Source organism: Oncorhynchus nerka, linkage group LG15 (assembly GCF_034236695.1).
Source record: "Oncorhynchus nerka isolate Pitt River linkage group LG15, Oner_Uvic_2.0, whole genome shotgun sequence".
In the NCBI taxonomy this organism is placed as follows: domain Eukaryota; kingdom Metazoa; phylum Chordata; class Actinopteri; order Salmoniformes; family Salmonidae; genus Oncorhynchus; species Oncorhynchus nerka.
This window is the reverse complement of record NC_088410.1, coordinates 74,423,421-74,446,034: the sequence shown is the minus strand read 5'-3', so window position 1 is coordinate 74,446,034 and position 22,614 is coordinate 74,423,421. Positions and strand designations below refer to the sequence as shown.

Sequence of the window (22,614 nt, the reverse complement as noted above, 5' to 3'; positions counted from 1 at the left end):
GGCCAGTGACCTCACAATATTATCATGATAGTTAGGTGCCGATACGATATGCATTGCGAGTCTCACGATTCTATATGTATTACGATTTGATGTTCCAAACATTGCTCACGTTATGTCTACAGCAGAGGTACAAGAAAGAGACATGAGAAAATTAGTTTTGATCAATTATGGATATAAAAGTGCTGAAAACAAATTGTCTCCCTATGTTAAAAAGATGGGGAACAAGCTATGACGAAAAAATACTGTTTTGGTGCAGGTACAGCCAACTAGTGCAAAAATAATATTGAAATATTGTCAAACTATACAATATGATATATCATCAAAAATAATATCCCGATATATAACTGTATTGATTTATTTCACCCCATAAGCTATGCGTCAGGTCAGGAGTTTCACACATTCTTACCACAGGTACCATGTTCAATAATTAAATAGCAACAATTCAATAAAGGATACCTGGGAAAGTAATATTGGAATGTGTTAGCATACTCTTACCATGTTATTATAATGTATCCCATGCCGTAATGTTCTACTTTTGATTTAGTGCACAATACCGGCCCGCTCAGAGTATACACCCCCTCTTTGTTTGTTATTGTTTTCATTAGATTTCAAAGGAATTTCATAAAGGACAGAAAAGAACACAGTTCCTAAAATGTGTCAGTCCTTCCCAGTCTCTCTTCCTTTTCCCGTCCACTCTATTTTCTTTCTTATTTAAATGTGCCTTGACCAGACACCTCCCCGCCATCTCTAACAAAAGATATAGGTGCATTGTGTATGTTGTAATGAAGTGACTCTACACCTTTTCCCTCCTCCCCTCATCCTGTATCTGGGTGCTGTGGACCATGAGGCTCAGAGAATAACAGAGGGAAGACACTTTGATGACTCAATGCTTGTTTACAAGGTCAACTATAGTCCAACATGACCTGAACACTAGCATACTAAAGGCAGGACTTTTAAGGTCAGAAATGATTGCAAGCCTCATAAATACGACATTACATAGTCTCCTCCCACAACCGCTGTGGAGAGCCATGAATCTGGCAAGCGTCACTTGACATGGCATTGTCTGGTGGATTCAAGAATATACATTTTTCTTTAATGTATTTATTTTACAAAGTAAGTTGACTGAGAACACATGGTCTGCCAGGTCAATCAATCATAGGTAAGACTATGCAAAGACATTCAACAGCAACAAGCAACAGTCAGGTGTTCTAGAACTGCATTATAACCCCTGAAAGTGTATCACACCTTTTGACAAGCTTTGACGATTTTTTCATTCATCAGTCATTCCTACAACATTCCTTGGTAACTACTGATGTTTACATCACAAAGTTTTTGTCAGCAAAGAACTAGTCCATTTTTTTGTGTAACCAGTTGAACTAGTTTTGAGTGACAATTTTCAATCTTACAAATAAACCTTACATTGCCTCATGATTATTCAGACATGACAAACCCACAGACAATGTGAAATACCATGTTGGTCTTCCTCTACCTCTGTTCCTCAGCCTGTTGCTTTAGGCCAGGTCAGTCCATATGGCACACTCACCGGCCTTTGTCTCAGTATTTGCCTGTTATTGTTTTCCCATGGTTTCAAAGGGAATAGATTATATAAAAAGGGAACACATTTCTTCAATTTTTATATATTTGTTCTCCTGTTCCCGACTCTTTCATTTGCACTGTATAAACACACACATTTTCCTTTCAGTAGTAATGATTATTTTCCTAATTTTTTGCATGCACTCTGACCGGACCCTTCCCCGCCATCTCAAACAAAAGGTATTACGCAGTTTCATTTATTCACATGAAAATATTTGTTTTTACACACCTTTAATAACAAACATCTCCATCACAATTGATGGTTTTGAATAGAGGGTACCAATGTCACATTACCAGCTTTGGTCAAAGATCACAGATGTTGGATGTTTGAAACATTGTTTATGAAGGACTGAACACGCATGGATACGGTAAGGTGCTGAGAAATAAAGGATGACTGACTGGATTAGAGGTCGACCGATTATGATTTTTCAACGCCGATACCGATTATTGGAGGCCTCCAAAAAAATTGATGCCGATTATTACATATATTTGTAATAATGACAATACTGAATGAACAATACAACAATACTGAATGAACAATGAACCCATTTATTTTAACTTCATATAATACATAAATAAAATCTATTTAGTCTGAAATAAAAAGTCTGATTACTGATTGTTATGAAAACTTGAAATCAGCCCTAATTAATCGGTCGACCTCTAGACTGGATGTTTTTTTGTGTGTGCCTAAAAATGAGTGTTGTCATGGATCATTCAAATGTATTACTAGGCTACTACTATCTCTTCTCTTTTAGTATTGTTGGGATAAAGTACTAGGAGCAAGTAGACCTATGAAGTATAGAAATTCTACCCTTGGTAGGCAAGGTCACGTTATTGCTTACTTATAGCCTACTTGGGGGTTGCAAGTGGGATGAAAAGGTGGTGCATGCCAGTGTCATTTCCTGCCATGACCTCAAACTATCAGCAATGGTGAGTACATTTGCGCCCCCTGCTGCAAGCGTCTGATCAGTAGGCTATATAACCATGTTATTACAATATAATACTTTTCTCACGCCTCCACCAAATTGTAATCAAAATGTATCATTTCAATTAAATACATCGAGGACGATGTGCTTAACACATAACTATCCGACCTAGTACTTCAACAAAACTAAGTGACACTTTTCAGAGTTACATATCTTAACGTCGTCATAGGGGTGCAAGTATAAACCAATAGAAGCTCAGGGATAGAAACGGGCCTCCTCCTTACAAATTGAGGCTGAACTCAACTCACATTGAGGCCGAAAAAAACTCTTGCGTCAGCCAATCACTCTAGACGGGCTGTAGGAAATATATTCACCGGTTTATTTCCCCAAAGAGTAGACAGTCTGTACTCGAAGAACGAACTACTTCAACAACCCAAGAAAACTTTGGGGCATGATGAATCTGAAGTTTTGAGCTCATGACAGAAATTACACTAGGGGAGTAAACACGATGAACTGAGGACCATTTGGAATCAAATAATTACGCTGAAAACAAAGAAGAAGAACAAAGAAGATACTATTGTTTATGACATATTATATCATTATCATCTTAAAAATGAGACCACTCGTCTGAGTAAAAAAAATTGCCGCGGAAGTTACCCAAACTATATTCTCGACATTTCAAGATTGCCAGCAATAATATCGACAAGCCATACTGCGGCAATGGATTCAGGCAGCAAGGTAGGCTAATTATATGAGGCTAACGACTAGTTGGCAGTATTCGTAGAAACCAATATATAAAACTGTGTATGTGTTTGTGTCTCTCTGAGAGAAAGAGAGAGATAGAGAGAGGGGGTAGCTAAGCTAGCTTCCCAGTAATATTGAAAACTGATTAGGTTAGCTTGAGACTCTCAAACTGCCTAGCTGTGTTAATGTCAATGGGTTCCGAATACTAAGTATTTTTTAAAGAAGTTACACTAGCTAGCCCATCATGCAATTGTTTTATTCAATTGAAACGTAAAACGTGTGTGCTGTGCTGCTCACCATCATCTTTGGACGCAGTCGGATATGCGGCTGCTGGGGAAAATGCAGCACACGCGCGATTGCATTAAGTCAGATCCTGGGGTAGGCCTACTACGTTCATGGCCGCTAATTGGCTATTCATAATCCCCCTCCATACATTACAAACTACCTGCGTCCTGGCCAATTGTAAACCCTATCCCCTCTGTTGACATCATGACTGTATCTGGTGTAGTAATCCATTTATAAAGTAGTGAATTAAAATGAGCTCAATGAAGAGCATGATGGCATTACTCACAGGAAGGCAGCACATTAAAGTCTAAAGATGATTAAAGATGATCTGTTTTATCACAGCATATGAGGTCTTCATTTCATTTTTGTTCATTTTCACATTGCATTTTATGTAACATTTGCTTATTGTTGTTTTACAATAGTAAAAGGAAGAGAGTGAGACGTGACTCATCTGGTCTCTGATATGGCTGCCTTACCACTGACTGCTGATGCTGTGTGGTTTTCACATTGCATTTTATGTAACATTTGCTTATTGTTGTTTTACAATAGTAAAAGGAAGAGAGTGAGACGTGACTCATCTGGTCTCTGATATGGCTGCCTTACCACTGACTGCTGATGCTGTGTGGTTAGCTACCCCCCTGACAACTTTAAAGTCACTTCCCCCAGCCCTCACTTAGAGTTTACTTCTGGTTGAAATGGTAAACATGTTTATTGTTATTTGTCTGTAACCCCTATTATGGTTAGGCATAGATGTTTGATTTCCTGGCGCTCAGCTGGAACACAATTAAAATGACCCATTTCCAGCCATTCCCATTAGGCCAGTGTTTAGCTTTTGTCAGACAGCTTGAGCTTTGAGCGTGTGTCCAGGCTAACACCGCACTGAGCATGTCTACTGGTTTATAATCAGCATCTCGTGGTTGGGCATCGCACTCTGGCTTGTGCTTATGATCCCTGAGTGTGTGCAGCACAGCTGGACAGGGAGGGGGCAGTCAGCGTGTGGGTAGAACCAGGGGTTGGTGACATAGGGTGTGGCGGATATCTGGCTATATGTCAAAAGCCAAAATACCAATGAGCTGTCCCCAGCCATGATTCAGTCCTGTGTGCATAACATTGTAATAAGCATTTGTCAATGATATTCTGGTTCATACTGTATGTCTGCAAGGTAAAGCAGGCTACGTTTTGGCTCTAGGATAAATGTCCTCATTGCCAGTCTAGAGCTTTCCAAGGAAATCATTGTATTGCATTTTACATGTGGCTGTGACGTTCATGGAATTTTGGATGACTGTAATTGGCCAACAAAATGGCCGTGGTCTCCGTAATAACCATTCGAATAGCACATTTTCTCCTTTCCTCCACTCCTGACTACATGTGCTGCCATAAGAAAATATTTGAATAGAAGAACAGGCATCCTCATTCAAATCAATGATGGCATAATGAGTGGACTGGTGGCCATCGTGAGTGTAACCATGGTAGCAAAGCAGGAAGTAAAAGCAAAAAGTAAAAGCTAGGTCGAAAATATACCGGTTAAGACTATGTTGTCACAAATCTGGGACCAGCACCGTTGCTAACTAGCATAGCCGGTCCCGTTGTTGCAAAGAGTTATTGGATATTAGAATCCCATTGTCTTCACCTTTGTCATCTTCAACCTAGAGTAAAACAGGAAGTGTACCCATCAATATGTGCTGTGATTTGTTGATTCAACTCAACTGACATTACAAAAAATACATTCCGTTGCATCAGTTAACATCATTTGAATTTACATGCTACATACCATGGAAATGATTGCAACACAATACCAGGCATCCATTGTGAGTGTACCCAGGAGTTCACCAGTCAAATTGCCAGGGTAAGGGGTTCCAAGCCCAATCTTTTCACCGATTGCTACAACACCTTGCTTGTTTCAGTAAGGGCCAACAAAATTTAATGGACTCGGTAAGAGTCCATGTTATCACAGAAACAGACTCAACCGCACAGAAACCCGACTGTTCTGTCTTCAGTCAGTTTTTTTTAAACAGTTCTTTTATTTTCATGACAGTCTTCATCCATTAACCGTCAGCTACACAGTAATTATGCCAGCCCTAAGTTGATTTTTTAGTCTCACCCAGAGTGAGTGAGTGCGTCCATTTTCATACTGGTCCCCTGTGGGATTTGAACCCACAACACTGTCGTTGCAAGCACCATGGGCTACCAACTGAAACACACAGGACCATTGCTGAGACATTGCCCTCTTAGCCTCACGTTGATACACCTGTTCAGATAGACACCTCCCCTGCCTGACTGCTCACCCCGGGGGTGTTTAACTTCTCCCAACTTCTCTCCAAAACAAAATACTGTCTAACCTCTTTGTTCCTATTATAGACTGGATAACAAGCATTTCCCTCCGACACAAAGCCTTCCGATTTATGGACAGTTTGGGCACAAGTTGTAAGTCCCTTTAAAGCTCGACTGAACAAAATGCTTTGTTTTAGTTCAGTGGAAGCCTCTTTTTCTCTTGGGTAAGAAACAAGGTAATTGGGGCAAGCGTACAGTTGACCTGGTCTGTGGTGAGTGGAATAACTCTAAGAAGCAATTAGATTTTTAACTGAGTGGACAGTTCTGGCTTTTGATTAAACCCAAAGCCGGCATTCAGTTCCTTCCTTCTAAAAACTTAATTCCACTCAATCCACTGGCTTCCTCCACTCACTTTATTTCCCTCTGCATGACTGCCCCTTCAGTATTCCCTTTCAATGTAAGTGTCAGTGTGTTCTAATGAGGCCTAAATACTTTTTATATAAAAAATGGGATTAAGAGATCTGTGAATGCTGTAATTGAAACAGGCATAAACGTAGGGCCTAATTCATTTCCTCAAAAAAAGTGGAAGGCATTGTGCACACTGTACTGACCTCTGCTAATCGCTTTTCATGTGAAGGAGAGTTTGGTTAAATCTGTAAAGCTGTAGTGTACTGTACAGGCTCATTCGCTTGTTCTCCATAGAGCTATACTGTATCTGAGATTGTGTCAGGTTTGAACAAACACTTACACCAGATATCAGTGGGAAATTCGATGGATCAGAAATACACGTGTATGGAAACGTTTTGTTTGTATCTGACAGTCTTTACTTTATTTCATTTCGTTTGACAGGTACAGTGCATATTAATTCATCCACAGTACTGTAAATGTGCCAGTTTTTGCCATCCCCCTAATTTTCAACTGCAGTCAATCCATTGACCTCTTTGTTTTAGACCATGTTATGGACCATAGACTTGTTCCTGTGAACTCGTCACTCAGTGAATGACTAAGGGAGGCAGTCAGGATACACAGGAGGGGCTCTGTGCTGTCCTGTGCTGTGAGTCAGGTTAGGGAGGAGGATGAGGGAGTGATATTAGGTTCCCCTGTGAATCCCGAGGCTGTCAATGAGGTGACGTTTGCAGGGACGTGAGGCTGGCGGCATAGCCATCATTGAGAGCCATAGGCGAGGTGAGGATGTGAGGAACTGGGAGCTGTGGCACAGCCAGCCATGGCTTCTGCTTTCTGAACAGAACTAGGCCTATTGTAAACCTCAGATGTTTAGATTAGAGAAGGCCCTTAACCTGATTCACATTATATCTGTATGTACTGTTGTCACTTACAGACTGTCACTGTAGCATGGCCTTGCTAATCAATATGATACAGTGTTTCCCAGCGGTACTTTTAGCAGAGGCTGAGGTGTTTGAAGAGGGGGAATAGAGAAAGGTTATACAATACACTGGAACTGGATGACTAATGCATTATACTATAGGTGTCACTTACAGGGAAGATGTGGCTGTAAACATTTCACAGCAGGAAGTAATTATGTTTCACCAGACATCCTCCCAAAACCAGTGAGGTCAGTTTTAAGGCTTTGGTCACCTGACAAAGTGCTGATATGATGTGAAAAAGGGTTCCGTCTTACATTGTACCTTCTTGGAATTGACTCTCACAATTACACATACCTCTGTTATACAACTCTGGCCCATCCCTGCTCACCATCGTCATTTGTCAGGGCAGTATACCATGTTTCCTTGTTGGACTGCTTGTTGATCACATAAAGTCGATTTTAATTGACCTAATGACCTCTAATATAACCCATGAACTGTGTTGAGTAAACTGTTGCTCAAGGAACAGGCCTTATGATCACTTTAGATGTTTGCTCAAGCCCAGACTATCTCATACATCAATGTAAAGAGATTTTACTGTTGATGCATTTAGCTAGATGAGGCAGGTCTGAAACGTAAGAATTCACTATAATCATATATTTGGAGAGAGATTGTTGTTGTTTTTTTGTTCCATTTTACATCTGAATATTACATTTTTATTGATCCGAGGTAGATGTGAATAAAATTATAGGCTACAATTGAGACATTTATCTTTTTGTGTTAGTACTAATTTAAACAGTGAGAAATAATCACTTTTGTGCTAACTAGGCCTAAAGCAACTGTCACCAATACTACAGCCCACTCACTGTGACTGGGCTAAAATTTACAGACTCACTCCTGAGAAGGAGGAGATTGATTTGCATGGAAGTTTATCTTTGGGAGGAATGTAAACTTGGCTGGTGGCAGCAGCTGTTTTATAACAATGGTGTTTGTTTAAAGGGCCAGTGTAGTCTTTAAGGCTGTGATAACCATCTCAGAGCTGGAGGGCGTGACTTCATCGTTTCCAAGGTGAATGATACGTGACCATCCCCTTTCAGAAAGAGTAGAGTGGAATGTTTTCTGATAGCAAACCATACAACACAAGATCTACCCTGATGGTGTGTATTTACATCCTGTGCTAGGGCTGGTTATAACAACCCAGCCATGGAGAAGTTGAACCCCTGCGACTCATTGCTTGTGTGGAACTTTATTGGTTAAGCTGCTACTTTTTCAGACTTACACTTACCCCACCTCACTTTCAGACCTGCCCTTGTTTAGGTCTCTATTACTGAGCTATACTAAGCTTGCTGTGTAGTGAGTGTTTCCAAACACAGCCCACTTTGTAGCTCCCACCCTCTTCAAGAATCTCAGAATGAACAGAAATGGAATGCCTTCCCTTTTGTTTAGAATAGCCTTGGGCACTTGTTCTCAACAGATATTTTAGGTGAGGTAGGCCTAGTTCATTAGTGCCCTTTAAAGCAGCATTTTTTAAAAAGAGGATCCTTAAATAAATACAATTTCCCTGTCAGATAATCCCATGTCAGATATGGCTGTGTAACTCAGTTGGTACAGTAGAGCATGGCTCTTGCAGTGTTGTGGGTTTGATTCCCACGAGGGACCAGTATGAAAATGTATGCTCACTATTTTATTTAACCTGGCAAGTCAGTTAAGAACAAATTCATATTTTACAATGACGGCCTACCCCAGCCAAACCCTCCCCTAAACTGGACGACGCCTGGCCAATTGTGAGCCACCTTATGGGACTCCCGATCACGGCCGGTTGTGATACTGCGATCAAACCAGGGTCTGGAATGACACTTCTAGCACTGAGATGCAGTGCCTTAGACCGTTGCGCCACTCGGGAGCCTAACTTAAGTTGCTCTGCATAAGAGAGTCTGCTGAAGTACTAAAATGTAGATAGTCTTTTACGCTTCTGCTACTCTCTGTTCATCATATATGTACAGTCACTTTAACGATACCTACATGTACATACTACCTCTATAAGCCTGACTAACAGGTGTCTGTATATAGCCTTTTTTGGGGGGACTATTGGTTAGAGCCTGTAAGTAAGCATTTCACTGTAAGGTTTACACCTGTTGTATTCGGCGCACGTGACAAATAAACTTTGATTTGATTTGATCTTCCTGGGTGGCCTAGTTTATCTCATGAATAGGAAGCACATATAGGCTATCATGCAAGTTTATCTAGTTGAGTGCTTTTTGTGACAATGTGTCAGAGCCTACTGTATATTTACCCTTGCAGAAATACATTTTGGGATGGTTCACTTTCCCTCACATTTTACAGACATTTAGGACCTTGTCATACCTACACTGGCTTTAAGTTTAGAATCAGTCACAACATGAGTACGAAAGAGGATCTCAGCTGCCATAGCAACTGGTGTAAAGCATTAAGGCTAAATCTTATGTCAGAACAGCCATGTCACTATCAAAACATCACCACAGATACAGACAACTCCTAAACAGAGGAAAACTCCCAGTACCAGTAGCCCACATACCTCTTCTCCACACGATTGTAACCAACAAAAAACGAAATCCCAATATGCCTACAATACAGACAATACGCCACAGACACACTGCATAATGGCTCGCCTAATATGTGTGTGTGTGTCTGTATGTGTGTTAACTTGATGGCAAGAGGAACATATCTGCCTTCCTTGTGGCTCCACTGGGATTATGGCAATCAAACCATTTTAGAAATAACAGGAACACAGACAATGACTGAGGCTAGATCGCCCCTCTCCTGAGAGGGCTGGGTGTGGACACGTGGTCCTAATGCACAAATATTTAGGCCTACAATCAACCACCTGAGGTGGACTGATTTAGGATGAATTCTCCGTTCTCTGTGCTTGGCCTGAGGCTAGGTTGCCTTCTTGCAAGTTATGTCACTACCACACACATTTGGGGCAGTACAATCACCTATTGCGCAATGTAGGACACTAGCCCATTCTATAGAAACTGCAGCTCAAGTTAGGCAAGTTCTTTTACATTTCGGGGGAGGAAAACAAATATTTAGAAACTAAAGCATTACCAGGCCCAAAATCCTTAGATCGGTTTGCAGTTAATCAACAACACAGGAGGTCCACACAAATGACATGAGTCATGACGGGACAATCAATATGTTTTGTATGCCGTCTTCAGGGTGTTGATAGTGATTACTTGTCAAACTAGTTGAACGAGATAAAGTCAATGGATATTGTACAACTAAATTGATTAACCTTTACAGTACAGTGTGCCAAGGAGGTTCTCACCAAAATATGCCTTAAGGCCTGTCTAGCCTTGGCCTAGGCTATATGGAATGGCAACAACAGGATAGCTTAGCCTAGAGATTTGTATTCTTAAGACAATATGTCTATCAACTCCAAGTACCTCCAAGCTGCTCTTTTCATGCTCTGATACAGTACAGACATTTGGAGAGAGGTGATTTCTAACAGACTTTCTCTCTTGTCTATATGCAGCAAGTGACCTTCCAGTTGATGCTGACGGTGGGAACAGCAGTGATTGGCTCGCTGCAGTTTGGTTACAACACGGGTGTCATCAACGCCCCTCAGAAGGTGAGTCCACGGGAACGAGATTGGGTGGGGAGGTGGGGCTGATGTGTCTTATGGGAATTGAATGGGGAAGGCTTATCTATATTTATCCAAGTGACACCGTGCTCGAATCTTCCCCAACACCTTTTCCCAGATGAGACTGCCACTGTGTCTGTCTTGGCCAGTCAAGATGTTCCCCGCAACACGTGAAAAAAGGGGAGCTAATAATATCTCAAGTATCTCGTCCAAGGCACTCTCCATTAAAGGGCCTCTGTGATGTGCAAAGGACTGTTTTTATGCCCCGAAGGGGCTCAGATTGTAAGTGAGGTGACAGCCAGCAGAGCGCTACTCACTGCGCTATAAAGGGAACATCATTTAGGAGCTCTCAGTGAGACGTATCTCCAAAAATGAAATTAAGTTATTTTCCATTTACTTAAACAAAATGTGTTTCTTTGACCCTACTCCTTCACATTTCTCGTGAAAGTGGATCCATTGAACAGTTTTGTACTGTAGCTGCTAAATCTACAAAATGGTTTTGTTTACTGAAAACTCACAATATCCAGGGGATATTAGGTCTTGTGGGTCATAATAATCACCGAATACAACAGGTGTAGTAGACCTTGCAGTGAAATGCTTACTTACCAGCCCCTAACCGAAAATACGGATAAGAATAAGAGATAAAAGTAAAAAGTAATTAAAGATCAGCAGTAAAAAAATAACAATATCTACAGGTGGGTGCTGGTACAGAGTCAATGTGCGGGGGCACCGGTTAGTTGAGGTAATATGTACATGTAGATAGAGTTAATTAAAGTTATTATGCGTAGATGACAACAGAGAGTGGTGGTGGTGGTCAATACAAGTAGTCTGGGTAGCCATTTGACTAGATGTTCAGGAGTCTTACAGCTTGGGGAAGAAGCTGTTTAGAAGCCTCTTGGACCTAGACTTGGCGCTCCGGTACCGCTTGCCATGTGGTAGCAAAGAGAACAGTCTATGACTAGGGTGGCTGGAGTCTTTGCCAATTATGGTGGTCTGCTTAAAACATGTTGGTATTACAGACTCGGACAGGGAGAGGTTGAAAATGTCAGTGAAGACACTTGCTAGTTGGTCAGCGCATGCTCGCAGTACACGTCCTGGTAATCCATCTGCGGCCTTGTGAATGTTGACCTGTCTAAAGATCTTACATCGGCTGCGGAGAGCGTGATCACACAGTCTTCCGGTACAGCTGGTGCTCTCATGCATGCTTCAGTATTATTTGTTATTTAGGTGAAAAGGCTAATCCACACAGTATTGGTCTTTGTCTGAACAAGCCTTTTGGCAGCTCGGCTCATAGTTCCAGGTGCTTTTTTCCTGAATACATGGGACACCTGCCCTTTCCATTACTTTTGATATATGAGGGGCTGTGTGTGATCTACAGTCCCAGCTGTCTCCTGTCCTGATGTTCCTTTCTCAGGAGACCACTTATTGCTCCATCACACACACTCATTTGTCTGTCAGTACCTACCTGTCATACCTACCAAGCGCTTCAATTGATGTTTGGGAGCCAGCACTGTTTTGTGAATAGAATCGTAGGCTACAGATGTAGGATCTTAATTTGAGCCAAGTTTGCTACAGCAGAAAAATAATCCTACAGTAACAGGAAATGTGAATTATTATGTGGATTATAATGGACATTTTTGTAGGAATTTATATATTTTTTGTTAAGGCAAATCAAGTCTGAAATTTCAAGGTGACAAAGACAAACTTTAGAAGCCTTTTTAAAACTCAAATACACTACAAGTGTGCAATTCCTGATGTTCAGGAAAATTCTCAGCAACAAAAGAGTGATCAAATTAAGATCCTACATCTGTACACAATAGGGATGAAAATAATACTTTGATACCTGTTTATTACAGACCGGTAGACATTCTGATTGGTTAAACCCCCCAGCGGTGAATAATTAAAATGTGATTGTAGGACCAGATGATCTAGTTCTAAGTATAAGCCTAGCTGAGGTGTAGAGGTGGGGTGCCCTCCTGTAAGAGTGGGCAAGGGGGGCAGTGGTGAGAAGGGGGTGGATATTTTTATTTATTTTATTTTTATTTCACCTTTATTTAACCAGTTAGGCAAGTTGAGAACAAGTTCTCATTTACAATTGTGACCTGGCCAAGATAAAGCAAAGCAGTTCGACACATACAACAACACATGGAGTACAACAAACATACATGTAGAGGACATGGATATGTAGAGGTTTGCTGTCATTCAGACACTGGGCCAGTGTAAACCTGCCCTCCCTTCCCGTCCTCAGTCTCAGCTGAGGTCCCAGTTACGTATATACACACACATACGCACACTGACACATGCTCAGTAATACCACACAATGCCACAGCTGTTTAGAAGCAACATACAGAGTGCAGGGAAGTATTCACAGAAACAGTAGTATTGCTGAACATAGAGACACATCCAGAACATTTCACTGTACCATTTTACACCCTGTATCCTGTGCACATGACCAATAAACTTTCATTTGATTTGAGATCCATGATAAATGTGATAACAGCATGACTAATTACTGAGTGTATAAAACATTAGGAACACCTTCCTAATATTGAGTTGCACCCCCTTTTGCCCTCAGAACAGCCTCAATTCGTCAGGGCATGGACTCTACAAGGTGTCAAAAGTGTTGACTCCAATGCTTCCCACAGTTGTGTCAAGTTGGCTGAATGTCCTTTGGGTGGTGGACCATTCTTGGTACACACAGGAAACTGTTGAGCGTGAACAACCCAGCAGCGTTGCAGTTCTAGACACACTACTACCATACACTGTTCAAAGGCCCTTAAATATTTTGTCTTGCCCATTTACCCTCTGAATGGCACACATACACAATCCATGTTTCAAGTGTCTTAAGGCTTAAAAATCCTTCTTTAACCTGCCTCCTCCTCTTCATCTAGCCAATGGTCGATCGTCAAGGCATTCCTAGTCGATCACCAAATATTTCTGTAGACAATCCAACGAACAATAAAGGCTTGCACTCCTTTTTTAAAGTCATGTTGAGTTGTTGCCGCACCGGGTAAGCAAAGTGTTCCCATGAGGCAAACTCCGGCTACCCGGCGGACTGGCAAATCTGTTACTAAATCGAGTGCACCTACTGCACTGCCCAATCGGATAGCTCAAATCACCGTGGCTACAGAGCTTCCATGACCCTGGCCACAGACAAGTTTAGTAGGCTGCTAGCCTACTTTAGATTGAATCATTTTTAAAACCATGACCACAGAGAGACTGTCAACGAATACGGCAAAGAGATGCTGTTTTTATGAGTGAGTTCATGTTTAAGTTTATATTCAGCACTGTCACTGTTTTTTTATTTCACCTTTATTTAACCAGGTAGGCCAGTTGAGAACAAGTTCTCATTTACAACTGCGACCTGGCCAAGATAAAGCAAAGCAGTGCGACACAAACAACAACACAGAGTTACACATGGGATAAACAAACGTACAGTCAATAACACAATAGAAAAATCTATTGTGTGCAAATGTAGTAAGATTAGGGAGGTAAGGCAACAAATAGACCATAGTGGTGAAATAATTACAATTTAGCATTAACACTGGGGTGATAGATGTGCAGAAGATGATGCAAGTAGAGATACTGGAGTGCAAAAGAGAAAAAAATAGTTTTGAATGGTCATCCAACTCGGAATTCCAAGTCAGTCGGAAACTCGGGCATCTTTCTAGAGCTCTGATTTTTCGACCTGAAGATCCCTGATGTCGTAATTTGACCTCGTTGACCATCAGTCCAGTAAAATAAAAAAGCTAATTATTTCAATTCATGCTCCACAGTGCCTCACAAGTGCTAAACCAACTGATCTATTTTGTTATCAAAGCTCGAGTTTTAAAATATGATATGGTCTGATTAACAATATTGGCAGGCCAATGATATAGCCAATATGCTGTGATAATGTGTTAGGCCTACTTCCCAAACAGCATTCCTACAAAACTGTTTGTGTGAGGTTAATGTAAAAAAAAAAATCTGAGCAGTAGATCTCAGCTTGCTTTTTGACTGCGAAAGTGATCTTGACTCAGAAAAGGTTGGTGACCACTGATCTAGACTGACTGAATAAGGGATCATAGCTTTCACTTGGATTCACCTGTTTAGTCTATGTCATGGAAAGAGCAGGTGTTCCTAATGTTTTATAGACTCCGTGTATATGGAGACCCTTAATAACCCCCAGCCCAAATCTCCATCTCTCTCTCCGATGTGATGCAGCCCTTCCGCTCTAAAGACTGTAGCACTGATTAGATTAGGTGTCTCTCAAGTGCCCTGGTCTGCTTCTCCACCCTGCCTGCCAGCTCCAAATTGGGCCCCTTGTAGCACAGACAGACGGACCTGAATGCCTCCGCATTGCCAGGCCAGGAGTCCACAGAGACAGTAATGCTTTAATCAGTACAGGGTCACCGGTCATGAATGGACAGCTTTTCATTGTGGCCAGGTGCGTGCTAGGTCTTGAGTCAGACACAAGCCTATTCAGAGAATTCAAGAATAAGAAATGAAAGGTAGACTTGCCATTCTCTATCTGTAAGAATGTTTATTTTATGGAACTATATTGACAGTGTTGGGCTATACCATATCTTGAACAGCATACCCAGCTTACCTCTCCTGCCCTATAAAATACATGAACAGTTCTATATCAATCACTCAGCATTATATAAGTATTGGTAAAGGGTATATTGTATAATCTATCAGTAAAGCACATGACAGGAGCCAGCAGTGATATTTGGGAGAGGAGGACAGGAGGGGGCAGGGCTCAGTGCCGAGTACTAGAAGTGCTAGATAGAGGTAGAGGGAGTCCTAGACATATGACAGTTGTCAGTGTGCCACGGCAGAGACATGGGGGGAGGGGGACATTCCTCCCAGCCTGTACCACTTAACTTCCAGCACAAGCTGATCAGACATATGTATGTTTATCAACACTGAGTCACTGTGGGGGAAGGGGCTGAAACCTGACACCTCACTCTCCCACAAACGACCTTGTTGCTGGAAAACCTGAAATACAATCCTCTACCTCCATCTACTGGCCATACATCAAACAGCAGCCAGCTGGCCAATGGCAATGAGGACAAGGAAACACCTTTTTTTACTGTCTCTTACATTACTGTATGTCTATGGTACATTTGACTGTGATTTCTGTCTATGGCAGTGTTGTGAGCTTGTGTTGTTTTCTCTCCTGCTCTGCTAGGTTATTGAGAGGTTCCTCAACGAAACATGGTTCGACCGGTACCAGGAGCCCATCACCAAGACCTCCCTCACCACCCTGTGGTCCATCTCCGTCGCCATCTTCTCTGTCGGCGGCATCTTCGGCTCCTTCTCCGTGGGCCTGTTCGTTAATCGCTTTGGCAGGTAAATACGACACTTCACAATGTTTATTTACAACTGTGTTATGTGAGATGATATTACATGTGTGATATGTAAATGTCTGTAAGTAAGTGGACTATAATTGACATGACTATTTCTGTGGTGTCTACAGGAGGAACTCCATGCTCATGGCCAACGTGCTGGCCTTTGTCTCCGCTGCTCTCATGGGCTTCTCTAAGATGGGTGGCTCGTGGGAGATGCTGATCATCGGGCGCTTCGTGGTGGGCCTCTACTCCGGCCTCTCCACTGGCTTTGTGCCGATGTACGTGGGTGAGGTGGCCCCCACTGCCCTCCGAGGAGCCCTGGGCACCCTCCACCAGCTAGGCATCGTCACAGGCATCCTGATGGCACAGGTCAGTGCCAATGGGCACAGGGATATCGGATGGAGAATAATGGATGATGCTGTATGCTTTTCCAAAGGAATCTCTTTGAGAGCTGTGCTATATGATAATCTGATGGTGGTCTAACTATGTGTTGTGGTTCAGGTGTTTGGCATGGAGGCCTTAATGGGGAACGCATCTCTGTGGCCCTTCCTGCTGGGCTTCACTTTCATCCCAGCCGTAGTGCAGTGTGCACTGCTGCCCTTCTGCCCCGAGAGCCCCCGCTTCCTCCTCATCAACCGTAACGAGGAGAACAAGGCCAAGACTGGTGAGTAGAGTACATTCATACACAAACACACATTCATACACTTGATGTCATCAGTTCAGCCAATGTCAGTTCTGTCAGTTTGAATGAGTTTGAAAATTATCTAAAATAAGGGCCATGTTTCAATAAATGTGTTTAATTTAAATTCATCCCTCGAATTGCCTAAATTGATCTGGTATGGAGTGACCCAGCCCTAGCAGACTGTAAAGTAACCTCCATTCTCGCTCTGTCTCTGTCAGTCCTGAAGAAGCTGCGTGGGACCACAGACGTGAGTGCAGACATGCAGGAGATGAAGGAGGAGGCCAGGCAGATGATGAGGGAGAAGAAGGTGACCATCCTAGAGCTGTTCCGTTCGCCACTCTACCGCCAGCCCATCTTCATCGCTATCATGCTTCAGCTCTCCCAGCAGCTGTCTGGCATCAACGCTGTGAGTCACCCCTCATACACACTTCTCACCCCAAACACATACAGCAGGGTTCCCCTGATTTGGTGGTTTTATTTAGCCCAGGTTTTTTATTTGTTATTGTTCAACATAGAAGATTACAATAACACCAGGAAATCAGCTCCAAGTTTGTTCCCAAGTCTTCCCACGCATAATAGAGAGACACGTGATCTGATACAACTGGTTTGAAGTGATTATGTTTTTGTCAAATATTATATCTGTTTGGGCTTCTTGCAGTCAATTTGTAGTCTACAAATTATTTGTAATTTTGTTCCAGCCCACCGACCATCTGCTCAAGAAAAAATGGCCCTCGGCTGAATCTAGTTGATGATCCCTGACATACAGTATACTACCTATTTTGCAACTCTAAACTGTGCTGTTGGTGTCCTGCAGGTTTTCTACTACTCTACCCGTATCTTTGAGAAGGCCGGAGTTGCTCAGCCTGTTTATGCTACAATTGGTGCCGGTGTGGTCAACACAGCCTTCACTGTGGTGTCGGTGAGTAACTGTGGCAGATGTGTATGTGTCATTTATGGTGCACATGATGTACCACATTAGGGGTTGGACAGTGTAACTCAACCCTCTCTCCTCCCAGTTGTTTGTGGTGGAGCGTGCCGGACGCAGGTCTCTCCACTTGCTGGGGCTGATAGGAATGGCAGGCGCTGCCGTTCTGATGACCGTCGCTCTGGCTCTGCTGGTACGTAGACTAACTACAGCACACTTCACATAAGGCTAGCAGCTCTCATACGGAATGAATGAGGAAAAACACTTGGTTTATTGATACACGTCCTTGTAAATATAATATGTTGAATGAATACCAGTAGTTTAACCCCCTGCTGTCTGTTTGTCCTCCATCAGGAACAGCTGCCGTGGATGTCCTACGTGAGCATCGTGGCCATCTTTGCCTTTGTGGCATTCTTTGAGATTGGCCCGGGTCCCATCCCCTGGTTCATCGTGGCTGAGCTGTTCTCCCAAGGACCCCGGCCCTCGGCCTTCGCTGTGGCTGGCTTCTCTAACTGGACCGCCAACTTCATAGTGGGCATGGCCTTCCAGTATGTAGAGGTAAGCACTGAGCACAGCCTTGTTAGTCACTGATGCTCATCATGGTAGATGTTGTCTGCATACTCATCTCGATTAGGGTTGCAAAGCTACTGGTATTTAACGAAAGTTACTGGAATCTTCATTCATTTTGGTAATTAACAGAAAATGTATGGCAATCTATCGTAAATGTTGTAATTTATACTTTAATAATTAAAAAAATAATAATCATATATAGTATGAATTTGTTATATCTGTGTCCATATTGTCCATGAGTTTCTAGTCCATAAACCATATGGTTCAAAAGAACATAACCTAATTAAGGGAAAAAGCATCTAATCAACATTGGCATTATTTTCCATTAACTCTGCAACTCTTCCAAACATTTATTCTGTTCACAGCTGCCACCAGTTTGCTGCACTGACAACTAATAAATGTTGACTTAGTAAAATAAATAGAAGTGTGTTAAGAATTAATAAAGGATATTTGCTGAAACCCTCATATTAAACATCAATGGTATTCAGTAAGTTGAAGATCATTTAGGATCATGTTTTACAGCTTTGTCATTCTAATGTTTATTTTAAAATCATCTTATTTAATTATTTCATATGTACTTTACATATGATAAGGTCGCACCAAGGGCCAGGGATAATTACAGACAATTACAGATTACATAAAATCCTTGAAAGATACCAACATTCTAGTAGTTTACTGGTAAACTTAGAAAGTTTCCAGTAATATACCCACTCTTTGCATCCCTAATCTTGATATACTGTATGTGAACTGTTAGTTTGAAGACGTGTTTGTTTGGAGCCCACTGCTTAATGAACATGATCTTCAATGTTCTCTCTCCTTCTTTTTCCGTCTCGCCCTACAGGAGTTGTGTGGCCCTTATGTCTTTGTCATCTTCACTATACTGCTGCTCAGCTTCTTCATCTTCACCTACTTCAAGGTGCCTGAGACCAAGGGCCGGACATTTGACGAGATCTCTGCCGGGTTCCGCCAGTCGGCTGGCACTGGGGGAGAGAAGCACTCACCGGAGGAGCTCAACAGCCTGGGGGCTGACTCTCAGCTCTGAGCACCTGTCCCTCCCCTCTCCTCTCGTCCCACACCCCCTGCTGAGGCCTGGCTATGAACCCTCCTTCACCACCCCAACATGAGGGGACCAGAGTAGCCCACTCACTGATGTGTGCAAACTGACTACTAAACTGACACACTGGCTGCCATCACATTTCAGGTATATTCACCAAACAGAGAACAGATGCCCCTCACCTCCTGCTCGATCCTCTGTCTCAAAGTCTCAAGCGCTCCTTCTCTTCTCATCACAACAAAACCTTGGTGGGGGCAGGAACCTGGGTGTAAGGGGGTGGGTTGGCATGGTAGATAGAAGGAAAAGGTGGTCTTTTCAATTAACTTCAAATTTTATATCAGAAAACAGTGAAATCCTGTGTTACTTTTACTTTATTTTTCTTCCTTTGTCTGTTATCTTTCTCATTTTGTCGGTTTAGATATCCATGCTTCTGCCTCTTATGCAGGTCTCAATTATTTTCATTGAACACCCTCAAGAAATTGCATGCCATGTAAATATGTTTTTACCAACTCACTTTTAATCTCTGTCCGGATAGGCTTTTAATGATTTTTTACAAATGGATTTCTTAAGGAAAAATAAATAAAATCATAAAGATAATTTTGTATGTTTATGTCTTAGTTAAAAGACACAGTTACAAATGAGCCAGCTGTTATAAGTTACTGTATGCATACATTTTATATTTAATTCCCAAGCAATACCCATGACCATGAATTTTACACTATGAAATCATGGGACTATTTGAGACATTTCTACTCTTTTTTGTATAGCAAACTATACTCAGTTGAAAAGCAACATCAGCCCACATCACTGCAGACTAATATAGATGTAAAATATACCCAAATCTGACTTACAACCCCCCCACCTCTAAAACGTAACTGAAGTCCCTCACAACTTTGAGTTTAAACGCCTGGTCCAAAATCATACAAGGAATACACTCCCAGTAGAGCCTTCTAGCAGGTCACAAGACTGTACGTTGTTCTCTGATCTTGTGCCTTTGACAGAAAAGGAGGCTGCCTTTCAAACAGTAACCAAATGTAATGTGGCTTCCAGCCTTACCAAGGTCTGCTTCATCCTAAAAGTGCTTTTAGACCCTTAGGGGTCAAACTCCCAGCTAATGCTCCATGTTCCTTGAAAAGTGGTGACTTTCCTTTCGGGTGCTTTTCTTTATTGTAACTCCACAATGCCTTTGGCATAGTTCAGCACTGCTGCTTCCTTGTTCAACTTAGTTTTGTGACGCATAGCTGACAATCCTGTATAGTCAGCTGATATAGCCAACAGCATCTATTGATGTAAGCGGCTCCTGTCTTTGACTGCTGTGCCACTGTAAGAAGTTTTCTATTCTCTAATAAAACGTTTTTGAGGAAAGTTTTCTTTTTAGCAGCACTTTATCATCCCAATATTGGCTGTTTTGTTACTGAAAATCTTCCGTAATTGTAGTTGGAGCTTGGCTCAAAATGTTTTTACCAAATATGGAACCTTATGTTACTGATAAGAGACTGAAGAGCTACTGTTGGATTACATGATATCATTGTTGTTGTTTAACTAGTACATCTCTACATTCACAGATCTATGTTATTTGAGGTCATAAGGTTGGTAGAATATGTTTTATAAACAAATATAAGCTAATCTGGCCAGTTGAATACGTTTTGGAAGTGGTCTAAATAGTTTTAGTAATGCACCTTGACCCGAACAGAACTCCACAAGCAATATCCATTGTAGTCATTCCATGTTGAGTTTGTGTGTTCAAATCCATGCAAATATATAGTTTGTGTCTTTCAAATTATATGGGACTCTTTCTCTTCTCCACCAACAATGTGTCGGTTAGACACCGCAAACTCATTGACTGTAAGTCTCCCTAAGTCATCAAATGGTAGGATCAATGTAGGCACCAAGACTTGACTGTCCTTTAGATATGCCTGATTGAACTCCAACCTTGTGATGGAGAGCAAAAGATGCACTTACGGACTTAAATCAAATGCAGTGTACTTTGTGTGTATAGTTTGACAATTATATTTGGGCATTTTATGAACACATTTATTAACACAGAATATATGCATAAAAGAGTTGTAGAAATCCATCACTGCACATAATAATTGTCTAAAAAGGCCACAATACTTATAATGTAAATACAACAAATAGTAAAGGACCCAAATGTATAAAATATCTTATGTTAGTTACTACTTATAGAGGGATATGACTAGTTTCGGTAGTTGTGCATCTACACACCTGCCTTTATTTTGTCTGATTTCCTGTCTGAAGAAATATCGTATGAGATAACTATTAACACAATCTTACTTCAGCTTTGTACATGAACCATTGAATGATATATACTATTTATTAGATGCCTAATTTATTAGTGTTGTTTTTATTTTCTACACATTTTAGTAAACAGTATGCATTTAATTTTTGTAAAAGCGCATGTTTATATGTTGGGTGAAAATGAACCTCTAACAGAATGATCTTCTGTAAAACAGTGTGCCATGGTGTCAATGTCCTGATGGTTTTATTTTCTTTTGTAAGATGTGTGGTTGGATGTTTGACTCAATAAAACAAGCATACAGGAAAACGTCAATTAGCTGGGTTCCTTATTTTCACAACAATTAATTTCAGATTGTAATCAATGACTGCAGATGCTCTAAACGCCTTCTATGTTTCTAATAATTGATTTGCCTGGCTGGGCTGATGAGACAGTGGATTGCGCAGTCAGATGGAACAGAGTAAATAGGCATTTCATCTAACCATCATAGATTTAGCCGGTGGTAACTTGTGGAATAGACTCCGGCTGGAATGCAGTTTTAACCAATCAAATCCAAAATTAGACATACCCCTTGTATAATATTTTATAACCTTTGTAGGAGAGGATGCCTTACTGATTTATAAATAAGTGCAAGTCAATCCCAGAACAACAGCAAAGGACCTTGTGAAGATGCTGGAGGAAACAGGCACAAAAGTATCTCTATCCACAGTAAAACGAGTCCTATATCGACATAACCTGAAAGGCCGCTCAGCAAGGAAGAAGCCACTGCTCCAAAACTGCCATAAAAAAGCCAGACTACGGTTTGCAAACTGCACATGGGGACAAAGATCATACTTTTTGGAGAAATGTCCTTTGGTCTGATCAAACAAAAATAGAACTGTTTGGCCATAACGACCATCGTTATATTTGGAGGAAAAATGGGGAGGCTTGCAAGCCGAAGAACACCATCCCAACCATGAAGCATGGGGGTGGCAGCATCATGTTGTGGGGGTGCTTTGCTGCAGGAGGGACTGGTGCACTTCACAAAATA

The 22,614-nt window shown here is 41.6% G+C and overlaps 1 protein-coding gene across 1 annotated transcript; it reads left to right on the top strand.

Annotated features, from left to right (window-relative positions):
- Window positions 1–2,828: 2,828 nt before the first annotated feature.
- On the top strand, window positions 2,829–21,899 carry LOC115143297 (solute carrier family 2, facilitated glucose transporter member 1-like). The gene is made up of 10 exons (XM_029683546.2): window positions 2,829–3,257; window positions 10,656–10,751; window positions 15,937–16,097; window positions 16,225–16,465; window positions 16,598–16,760; window positions 16,997–17,184; window positions 17,593–17,697; window positions 17,795–17,896; window positions 18,058–18,261; window positions 19,115–21,899. The coding sequence occupies exons 1-10, from the start codon at window positions 3,240–3,242 to the stop codon at window positions 19,313–19,315; spliced, it is 1,479 nt and encodes a 492-aa protein (XP_029539406.1). The 5' UTR covers window positions 2,829–3,239; the 3' UTR covers window positions 19,316–21,899.
- Window positions 21,900–22,614: the final 715 nt, after the last annotated feature.